This window comes from Pecten maximus, unplaced genomic scaffold (assembly GCF_902652985.1).
Source record: "Pecten maximus unplaced genomic scaffold, xPecMax1.1, whole genome shotgun sequence".
Lineage (NCBI taxonomy): Eukaryota > Metazoa > Mollusca > Bivalvia > Pectinida > Pectinidae > Pecten > Pecten maximus.
In genome coordinates this window covers 3,952-15,596 of record NW_022979401.1, presented here as the reverse complement: position 1 = coordinate 15,596, position 11,645 = coordinate 3,952, and the positions used below count along the sequence as shown (strand labels likewise).

General features: G+C 34.3%; 1 protein-coding gene across 1 annotated transcript; it reads left to right on the top strand.

Annotated features, from left to right (window-relative positions):
* Positions 1 to 5,747: 5,747 nt before the first annotated feature.
* LOC117318589 (prohibitin-like) lies at positions 5,748 to 9,728 on the top strand. Its single transcript, XM_033873555.1, has 3 exons — positions 5,748 to 5,983; positions 9,038 to 9,199; positions 9,559 to 9,728. The coding sequence occupies exons 1-3, from the start codon at positions 5,899 to 5,901 to the stop codon at positions 9,711 to 9,713; spliced, it is 402 nt and encodes a 133-aa protein (XP_033729446.1). The 5' UTR covers positions 5,748 to 5,898; the 3' UTR covers positions 9,714 to 9,728.
* The last annotated feature ends 1,917 nt before the right edge of the window (positions 9,729 to 11,645 follow it).

The following is an 11,645-nucleotide window of genomic DNA, read 5'->3' as shown; positions in this document are numbered from 1 at the left end:
AGGAAAGCCGAGTACCCGGAGAAAAAAAAAACCGGCCTAGGTCGTACCTGGCAACTGCCCCCCAGGTTTTTAACTCGCAACCCAGAGGGGGAGGGCTAGTTTAAGTGCGGGAACACTTAACCCCTGGCCACCCCGGGCCCCCCAAAAACTGAAATAATAAATTCCCCCCCCTAGTTATAGAGGGGGCGTTTAAATTAAATTATGGATGTTTGGGGAGGTTATATGTTGTTTTTTTAAAAGGAAATAAAATTTTTTGATGGGCCCGTCTGAGGTTTATTTTTGAATTTTCCCCCGGTCAGTATAAACCCGACGGAATAAAAAGGTCCTGATTTTTATATTTAAAATGAAATTGTTTTAAAAAAGGGGGTGATTGTTATTTGATCTGATAACGGAAAAATTTATTGTTTTTTGGAAATCACGAGGTTATGACTCATAACCAATCTTTCCAAAGTTTCTTAACGAAAAAACATCGGGAATATCTCAAAATAACCTGGATGGCCATGTTTTTTCCAGTGAGAATTTAGGAAAATCTTCCCTATCTGATAAAACAAATTTACATTAGATTCTTTTACATGGTTTAAGAGGGCATTTGAAATTTGACTTCATCCGGCGAAAATTTTTCTGCATCCCCCTAGATTTTAAACAACAAAAACAGATCCCTAAAAGAAAACGATACTTCTGATTCAAATGAGGGAAAATTTTTAACCCCGGTGTTGTGATTGTTAAATGTTTTGTTTTTTGTTTTGGAATTAAAGTCCAAACAAAAACACTGTGTAAATTACCAGACATTTATGTAAATAAATCCTAACCCAATTAAAACTAAAAAAATGTCTAGGTTTTTTTAGGATTTCTTTTTCAATAGAGAACCCCTTTTAAAAACTGCCCCAATTATGTTTTACTGGGGAAGTTCTTTTAGTCGATTATTTGGGAAAAATACAAGGGTGTTTCCCGGAAAAACATTTAAGGGGCAGGGGAAGAAATTTAAAAAATTTCATGTGGTGGGTGGGTTAAATTAAAAAACAATCATGGGTTGGTGGGTTTGAAATAAAATGATTCTGTTGTTTGGGGGTGTTTTTTCGAAATTTTACATTAAAATTTATTTTTTTAAAAAGGGGAGTTAAAAAAAGGGGGAAAAAGTGGGGGTCTCAAAATTTTTAAACCTTTTAGGGGGTCAAAGGCCCCCCCGCCCTTAATGTTTCCTAAAAAAACTGTAATCCGAGTCCCCCGGGGCCATCCCCGGGTATTGAATAAATTTAATGATTTAAACTCTGCTACGAAATCCCGAAAACAACAGGTAACAATGAAGAGGAAAAAAAAATATAGCATATCCCTTTGCCACTGGTCGGAAATAACAAAATATGTTTTTAAAAACTGATAAGACATGATATCAAAAAAATGACCTTGAATTCTTTTTTGCATCTGTCCATTTGAACTGTTCCCTGACCATGCCTTTTTCAAAGAACTAAAAATTTATCCAATGAAAAATTTGCGGAAATCCCTTTTTGAAAATAAAATCTAAAGGGTTTGGATCTAAAATTTTGACCATTTTAATTTCTTTTAAAATTATTAAACCCTGGGGAAATCCCTGTTTAAACTGGGTAGGACAATATTCGCATCGATCAAAATAATAAAAACAAGAAACTGGTCATGGGTTGAAATTTAATTATTTGGCCAATTAAAAGGTTCTATTCGGCTACAAGAAAACAGTGGTGATTTTAGCCAAAACTTTCGCGATATGTCTTTTTTTTTAGTTTAAGCGTCTGTCTTCTGATTCTTGGGAGAGGGTTTTTTGGTGACCCCTCATATACACCCCATCTTTTCGACCTGAAAAAAACATTAATCAAAAAGCTTTTTATTTAATTAATTCAATTCATTCATTCAACCCAAACAGCAAATGGGAATTTTACAAAACTTTTCCCTAGAATTTTAAATTTAAGTTTTTAAAAGACAATCACCATTTGGAGAATTTCCAACTATATATAAAAAACTCAGTTTTTCAAAAAAATGCAAAACAACTTTTTTTTGTCAAAAAATTTTTTTAAGCATAAACCCCTTTTTTAAAGGACATAAAGTTGTATGGGAAGGGAACCAGGAAAACCCATTTTGGGGGGCAGTGCACTGTACCATATAGACCGGAGATCTAGTGTTTTTTGTAAAAATAAATCCCGAATTCTCTTTAACAGGTTTTATTTACTAACCTCCAGAAGTCCCGATTCAATTTTCCAGGCTTGCATCATCTTTAATTGGATGTTAACTGTTTAATCTGTTGAATTTGTCATTATGCAAGTGACACCCCTGAATTGGGGTTTTTTTGGAGATAAAAAAGTTCAAATCTCACTTTCCTAAATTTCCCTTTGAAATGTGAACTTGCATATTTGAAAAAAGGAATCAAGCAGAGATTCTAAAATTTTTTTTTTTTTTCCCAAATTCAGGTTCCAAGAATTGGAAAATTTTTACAAAGCAATAGAAATTTGGACAAGGGCCCGTGTATCTTTATTAACGGCAAAATGTCTGGGGTAAACCTGAAATTTTTGCCCCCGAAAAACGATGAATTTAGTGAAGACATTTTTTCCCGTGTAAACATCTTCTCATTCAAAAAAAAAAAAAAATACGTTTTTTTTTTAAATTTCCCTTTGCCCCTTTAAATTTATCCCTCCCCTGGGGGCATGACGAAGTAATATTTTTAGCGGATTTCAAATAATTTTTTAAAAAGTAAATTGTGTCAACAAGATTAAAACCCTTTGCCTCCCACAAAAAAATGAAAAACGGCAAATAAAAGTGGTGAAAAAATGACATTCAAATAATTTATTTTTAAAAAAAGATAGAGTTTTAAAACGTGTAGAATTTACACTAAAAATTTTCCCTTCGCCCAACAAAAAAAAAAAATCTTTGGTCCCTATTGATCGCGTCCCGAATAGCCTTTACAACTAAGGCCACAGCCATTGTCATTTAAACAGTTTGGTTAAAATACCTATGTTAATGGGTAAAACAAAAAACCAAAACCCTTTAAAATTGTTTGAGAAAACATCCATCGCTCCTCTCTGATTGTTCCAAAAAAAATCCCGGAATTCATTCCCAGTAAATGAAAAAAAAATTGTATTGTATTAACAGGACACTTAATTCCCAAAAAAGTTTTCTCATTGATTTAAAATTTTTAAAACCCTTTTTCATTTTGTTTTTTTAAAAATAACCAAAATAAAGGGTTTTCCCTCAGTTTGAAAATTTAAAAAAATTCCTTTTTTTTCCCCATTTGTTTTTTTATAAATATTAAAGGAAAAAAGGATTTTCTTTTTGTTAACCCCCTTTTTAAACCTTTTGATTTTCCTTGAAAAAGATTTTTTTTTTAGAAAAAAGTGGGGTTTTTTTTTAAAGGGGGGTAGAAAAGAAAAAAGGGAAAAATTTTTTTTTAAAAGGGGGGTTTTTTTGGGGGGGGGGATTGGGGGGGGGGCCGAAAATTGGCAAAAGGGGGGGGGGGGCCCCGGGGGGGGGGGGGCCCCGGGGGGGTCGGGTGGGCCCCCTGGTTTTTTTGGAAAAAGTAGGGGGTGGGGGGGGGGGGGGGGGAAAGGGGGCGCGTTTTTTCGGGGGTGGGGTTTTTTTTTGGGGTTTTGGGGTCCTAAAAGGGGGTTAAGGTTTCGGGATCCCTAAATTTTCCCATGTTTCTTTAACTTGTTCATTTTTTTCCTTTTCCGTTCTTTTCACATACATTGCTTTGGTAAACGGTTGCTTGATTCATCATTTCTGAGAAGCATTTCCATTAAGATAAGAAATTTGCATTGATAAAAGACGGGCCCCAGCAAAATTGTAAAAGGAAAATAAAAAATTTCCCATGAAAAAATTTTCATTTTAAATTTTTGATTTTTAAGAAAAAATGCTTATATAAAATTGTCTTTATACCTTTCACGTTATCAAATGGAAAGTTATTTTACAAGGTTTTTTGGGCAAATTTAAGTTTTTAAAAATATCCTTTTTTTTCTAAAAAACATTTAAAAAATTTTCTATTTCAAAAACCTCATTTATATTATCAAAGTAAAAACTAAACCCGGTATTCTAAAAATTAGATGTTTTTTTTAAAAAAGTCCTTATAATAACTTTATTAAAAAAAATTTTTACCTTTTTTCAAACGAGTTAAAATTTTAAAAAAAAATTAAATTTTTACTGGTTTAAAAATAAAAACCAATGTAAAATTTTTTTAAAAAAAAACACCGTTTTTTTTATTTTAACTGAATCACTTTTAAATGTTTCCCCTTTGGATTGTCGTTTTACCCACGTTTTTTCTGTTGGTAAAGTTTTTTTAAATCCGTTATTTCCCCTGGATCCCTTTTGGGTTGGTTTCTGTGTTTATTGCTTTAAAATGTGGGTTCGGAACCCCGGGAGATGTCGTGTATGTTGTTTGAATAAAATTTTTGCCCTGGGACGGAAGGAAGGAATGCCGAATGGTTTTTTTCCCCCTATCCCTTTTTGGGCCCTTTCCCATTATTTAAATTTAAAAGCGTCATTTTTACCAACTTTTTAAACTTTTTAAAATCCGGGCCCCCATGCCCCCAAACCTCCTGATTTCAAAATTCAAAAAACTGGAACAGGGGCCGGTTTAATCATTAAACCCCCCTTATTTTTTCCCGGGTTTTTTTTTTTTTTTTTTTTTTTTTTTTTTTTTTTTTTTTTTTTTTTTTTTTTTTTTTTTTTTTTTTTTTTTTTTTTTTTTTTTTTTTTTTTTTTTTTTTTTTTTTTTTTTTTTTTTTTTTTTCCCCCCCCCCCCCCCCCCCCCCCCCCCCCCCCCCCCCCCCCCCCCCCCCCCCCCCCCCCCCCCCCCCCCCCCCCCCCCCCCCCCCCTTTTGCCCGTTGGCCCAAAAAAAGAAACCCCAAAAAAAAATTTTTTTTTGCCAAAAATCCAAAAAAAACAAAAAAAAAGTTAATAAAGATTTTTTTTATTTTTCCCCCGGGATAAAGTTTTTAAATATTTTCAAACAGGTTTTATTCCCTTAAAATATGTTTTTTAAATTTATTTGATTAAAACATCATATCATGTCCACAACTTCACAAGTACTGTATACAATCTTTCAACACTGCCACAGCTGGCTGACCATCTCTTCATTTCTAACAAAGGTTTTAAAATTCTGCAAAATGCAAATCGTAATAATTATAAAGAAACGCCTGTATTTCTAATAACTGAAATCGTGTCGAAGGTAGAGGCAACAAAGCAAGGTAACTTTCGATTTCCACGATTCGGCAATATTACCCCCGTCCCCGATTCAACATTTCAAAACAAACCTGAAATATTACACGTTTTCTATTATGTGTAACAGTTATTTTGGAATATACATAGCCACAAAAGTAAATAAATTTCGGGTGTGCATACTGTGTGCTTACCTGTACGCTTTTGCTTTGTTGTTGTGAAATATATGGAAGTACGTTCTAAAATTAGTTGTTACACAGGCAAACCACGTTTTTGCGTCAGACACGTGCGCATGCGACTGTACTGCTTCCGGTTCCTTCGCACTGGAACTAATATATTACATAGCCCAAATTTTGGACGTAGATATCCGGATAGTTTAATACTGTCAGAATGGTAATTTTCCAACCGTAATCATTAAGTGGTATATACTGTAACCATTATTAAATTTACATTTAAATGTCTTTTTGCATAATGTCATTTAAACCAGATCAGCATGTAAGGTGTTATAAATTCTTCGTAGTAGATAATTAAATCCGGATCACATGCAACACCGTCAACTGATTTTTCTATTATTTTCCTTCAGGACGACCCTGGAAGCCATGCGGACACGTCATCTTACATCATAAACTTATTCGTTCAATTTTGCCGTGCACAGACGATTTGCCAGTCCAAATCACAACGTATAGATCATCGATAGTTAATATTTCAAACAGTTATTCCTTAATATGTCAAAGTTATTTAACGCCTTAAGCACTCTCGGCATCGGCCTAGCAGTCGGAGCAAGTGTTGTGAATACTGCACTTTACAACGGTAATGTATTTTTCTTTTGAGAATTTTCTGATGAAATAATACAAATAATTCCTTTCCTTTAAAACTTGCGAATAACATATTCCATTTAATTGACTTAAAATATGCAATTTATGGTTCATTACTAGTTGTTTGCATTGATTATATTTCACGTGTCTACATATGAAGAGAAGATGCAAATGTAGGTGGTAAGTCAACTCGCCCACATCACGACATGTAAAAAGTAGGCCTACTGTCAGAGTGGCGCAGTCGAATGGAGTCTGTCAGTTAGTGTATGTCACAGGTTTTTAGCCAAATGGCACAAAGTGCAAGTGAACTTGTCGTATGGTACAGGATAGGGCTTTCGTTCATCTGTCAACTTTTGCCTAAAAAACTACACTAGATGCTCAGAATGCAGGAAATTGCATGTAAAATTCTAAAATCTTAAAAAGTTATTCCAGGATAGGGGGTTCGAGGACAGATGAGAATAAAGATATTTGGCTGATATATTCCTGGGATCAACACAAAGTATGAAACTTATGAAAGAAAAATTACCTTGCCTATTTTCAAGTCACAGTGGTCAAATTTTGGGAACATTTCCTCATGATCAATAACCAAGAGTACTGGAATCAAAGTCCAAAAAATAGAAGTTACATTGACCCATATTTAAGGTCAAAGGGGTCAAACTTGTTGAAACACCTTGACATTGCCCTCTCAATATTGGCTGGTACCGCTGATGAAGCCCAACAAAATTTGTGAACAGAAATGACCTTGACCCATATTTAAGGTCACATCTGTTGAAACACACGAATTGCCTGTCGACTATGGTATGAAGCCAAACAAACGTTTTGATTCCTCTGGTAAACAAAAATACCCTGATCACAATGAACCAATTGCTTCCTGTAATTAGCGAAGTCCAGCATAGTTTGTTAAAAGAAAATTGCCTACAAACACTCAATGTCACAAGTGTCAACTTTGCTAATTATGTAAAACCTCAATGAATTGAATAACAGGTTAAGGATACAGATCAATTGGGCCTCTTGTTTTATTGATTGCACTTGTTACACATGTGTATATATATTCAATTACCTATTTTCTGTGTTGCATTTTTTTGTTGGTGTGGCAGGTGTTATTTAATAGCTCAAAGTCAATTCAGTAATATTATGAAAAAGTGATGTCATACCTTAATCAAAATCCCGAAACATAAACCCTATGGTCATATTGTGATGGTTCATGGATATGGGCATTTTAGCTGCATAGTCCAATAGCTATATATATATATAGCTAGCTTTTGTGGCTGTGCGGTTGAGTGTCATGTCTGTGTACTGAAGTTAAGCAACGTCGAGCATGGTCACCTCTTGGATGGGTGACCCCTCTGTTGTACCCCCGATGCACGTTACAATATTATCGTAAACAACAAGTCAACATATATTTTAGTTAATTAGCTTACTTTAAAGTACGTATCCATCCTGACTGCTGCAGAAATTGGTTTTTGTTGCATAATCAGTTTTCATCTGCCATGTTGCTCCCCTATAGCGAAATTTGAGGTTTCTTTTGTCCATTTGACCCTCCTTCTCTTTTTCAGTCATGGTGCATTCACATGGGAACCGAAAGTTTTTTACAGGCGTGTGTGTGTGCATGTCGAATCATATATGGTGTATAAATTTATGTATATATATATATCCAATCCATACTGTTAACAATAGATTGAGGTTTCCTTTCAACCCTCATTCATTCATAATGTGAAACACTTATTGTGATGTCACTTTTAAAACTTCAAGAATCTTCTTCCCAAGTTCTGGAGGCCTGATGTTTTGCCATATGGTACCTAGAAAATAGTTGTATATTTCCTGAGTCATGTAAATGACCTTGACCTATATTTAAGGACGTCCCAGACCAAAAAAATTCAGAGTTCCTTACAAATCTTCTGCTCATGCTTTAACAGTCCTAAGGTACTCTTCATTGGCCATAAGGTACGTACCTGCTATTGAGTGCCATATAATTTCCTCCCACAAAAGACCTACATATTTTCAAGGTCATAGAGGTCAAATTGTTAATAACTTCAGAAAACTTCTTAAGTTCCAGAAGACCCCATCCAGTGGGTCCCAACTTCCCAAGGACCTGATATACTATAAAGTTTGCTTCTAATTTACCTATAGTATAGGCCTTAAAATGTCATGACCTACTCTCTTTTAAATCTATCTGTACTAACTTTGTTGAAATGCAACCAATTTTCATGCAGTTATATATAATTACATGTATATTTTGATGAAATGAGCTGGTAGGAAACTAGTGTCGTACCTTGTACAACCACCCAGAGAAAATGTATTGCACAATTTGGGTTATTGGCGCGACAAATACCTGTGCTTTCCGATTTTCCCACCTCTGACATGGAACATGTTTAAACTGAATTGTTGTTTGAATACTCAAACTTGCCTCGCACATTGGAAATACTACATGTAGCTTGAGTTTCCTCTGGCAATGACACCAAACTTGATGTCTGCTGCAAGTCCAGAGCGCACTACTACTGTACATATATATGAAATGTTGAATTTTCTGACACAGTATTTGATGTCACTAAGCAGGGATTTTCCTACAATAGAAATGGGGTCCTTTTAAAGGACCAATTAATTCCCCTAAAAAGTCTTGTGAAAATTACCAATTGGCCACTGAAAAATTCCCAATTTTGAAGTCGCTTTTGAATGATTAAGTATGTTTTATAAACATGTACAAAGACCTATATTAAGGCAATTTTGATAAAGAAATGAAATCAAAAATAATATAAAGGCAATATTTATCAAAGGAAATCTGAAATTTGTATCAATTAATTTCACTATTTTTTGTTTTTCCCAATGTCACATTTTGTCGCGTAGAAATTCCCAATTCAATGGACGCTGGACCCAGTTGAAAAATTGTAGGGAAATCTGCTAAGATTTTGATGCAGACAATAATTTTGACACGTAATTATGCCTACCTTACAGACATATATACATGAAAAAATGAGATTTTTTTTTAAATTCAAAAATTAAACCTCTCACTGAAGCTGTTGATAATTGAATGCAAATTTGATTGTTTCAGTTGACGGTGGACATAGAGCTGTGATATTTGACAGATTTAGAGGAGTCCAGGAAAAAGTTGTAGGAGAAGGAACACATTTTATGATTCCATGGGTACAGAAACCCATCATATTTGATATCCGTTCAAAGCCAAGGAATATAGCTGTGGTTACAGGAAGCAAAGGTTAGTACTGTTTGACTGCCCAAAATAAATAATAACATACTTAAGTAGTATATAATAAGTACTCTGAACAAAAATTTATAGTAATTTCTAAATCTGAATATTAGAATTGTCCCATATAACATAGTAAAGCTTTTCAAAGCAGTGTAATGATTATATTTCAGAATGGAACTAAGGAAAGTAGGCTGATGTTTGTTGTAGTTATATTTTAAATCCTCATGCATCCATATAAATATATGTGCTAAATATAAAATTGACAATGAGATTCCAGTCCCCCAATATTATGGATTGTAATGTAATGTAATTTTCAGCCAATTTCTTCGACGTAATGACATTCATCACATTTGTTTCCTTTTTTGCAGATTTACAAAATGTTAACATTACTCTGAGAATTTTGTTCCGGCCATTGAGTTCCAGTCTTCCTAAAATCTACACAAACATTGGAATGGACTACGACGAAAGGGTACTGCCATCCATTACCAATGAAGTCCTCAAAGCAGTGGTGGTAGGTATTTAGCTCGCTTGTTCAAAGATTATGGGGCTAAATGGAATTATCTCGACTTGTCTTGGCCTTTTTTATCGATATTTTTAATACTGAACACATATAAAGCATGTAGCAGTTGTTGATATATTTAATTATCCTTGATCCCTGGCAAACAACCAAATAATATATCAGCAGAGGTTAAACTAGACCGATTTTACTACCGAAATTAGGTAGTATTCCCCGCTGATTGGAGTTTTTCCCCTTTTGAATAAAAACAAATTCTCCATCAAGAAAAAGTCCCATAAAACAGGTGAAAATTCTGAAAAACAAGGGAAAACACCCAAATTTGATGAAATATGTAAGAATTTCAGCAAAGAAAGCTATGAAATGTTTAAGTTTAAAGAGTAACTAAAGGCACTGCGGCACTTAATTTACCCTGAATTTCATAATTGGTAGTATAGTACATTTTGTATTCCCCAAATTCTAGATCAACCCCTGATAGGTAAAATAAAATTGCTTCTGTAATATGTTAAAAATGTGCGAAGTCAAAGATTAAACAAATCTGCATAGCTGGTGGTTTTTATTGACACAAACGTAATTTTGAGTCTATGTCAGCGCTTTTGAGGTGTAGCTGACAAAATCTACGATGCCCTCTGGCGGATACTGCCTTGGCCAATCTAACGTTGCTTTACAGTAACTCCGTAATGCTATGCAGTAAATATTTGTAAATATCGTAAATATTTCACGATAAAAAATGACATAATAGTAAAGTTCAGCTTAAAAAAATTACCTTTTGTTTTGTTGACCCCAAACGTAGACACAAACGTAAGTTTGAGTCTATGTCAGCGCTTTTGAGGGCTTGGCGGATACTGCTGTTGGCCAATCTAAACGTTGCTTTGCAGTAACTCCGTAATGTTATGCAGTAATATTTGTTTAACTTCACGATAAAAAATGACATACGTGAATTTTCAGCTATTAAAAAAATCACCTTTGTTTTGTTGTATTTAAAGCTGACAGGACAATTTTGGTTTTTTGGCATTTCGTTCGCTCTGACACAACTTCCACTCCCACTTCACAATCATATTCTATCGCAAAAAAAAAATTAGTCCCGTGACTTACGGAGTCAAATGCAACACTGCAGTTTCGTTAGAATATGACAAAACAACAAAACCTCACAAATAGATAGTTTTCAAGTTTTTAAATTTAAGTATGTTCTGGCGATGATACGTAAGAATATTTTCCGTTGAACGCATTAGATTTTCACGCGGAATGATACAATCGACTTTTCGCTGGCCGCCATATTGTGCTTACCTTGACCCGGAAGAAAAATCTACTAATCACCCCTGAATTTTCTCATCGACATCTATGTGTTTTTTTTCTTTGGTGGCATGTTACTGAATGGGTTATAATATTGATAAGTTTCGTCGGAATATCTTTGTTATTTTGTACATTGAAAAATCACTCATCCAGCACCCGTTTTTGTCCGCCATCTTTCGTAATGTAAAAAATAATAAAAGAAAGAGTAGGTGATCAAACCCAACTTTGAATGTCATTTCTCACTGAAATATTAACTTGCATGTGTTTGATGTGTCTGCAGATGGTTAGATTATATAGATGTTTTTTTACGAAAGAAAAAAAAGTTGTCTATTCATCATGAAAATATCACAAAAACGGCAGTCGAGTACCATACGCATTTTTGCAAAAAAAAAGTTAAATAAATTCTCACTGAATAGGGGTTCGAATGTCAAAGGGAAACTTGTGAATATAATATTGACTTGGATCTATTGATTATATCCTACGTAATGCACATGAAGTTTTTCGTTTACAGAACGCGTACCGCATTAAAACGTGGCTGTCTGCATGCAGAGTAGACGTCACTGAAAATTTTCTCTCTAATTATAGCGACTGATTCTTTTTTTCTAATATTCGTGATGGTTTAAAAAAATAGAAAATGATCTATCATTA

Excerpts from the sequence above, each read along its gene's own strand:
- LOC117318589 (XM_033873555.1), top strand. The coding sequence starts at position 5,899 with ATGTCAAAGTTATTTAACGCCTTAAGCACTCTCGGCATCGGCCTAGCA. Across the intron at positions 5,984-9,037 it reads GAATACTGCACTTTACAACG|TTGACGGTGGACATAGAGCT; the intron begins GTAATGTATTTT and ends TGATTGTTTCAG. Across the intron at positions 9,200-9,558 it reads TGTGGTTACAGGAAGCAAAG|ATTTACAAAATGTTAACATT; the intron begins GTTAGTACTGTT and ends CCTTTTTTGCAG.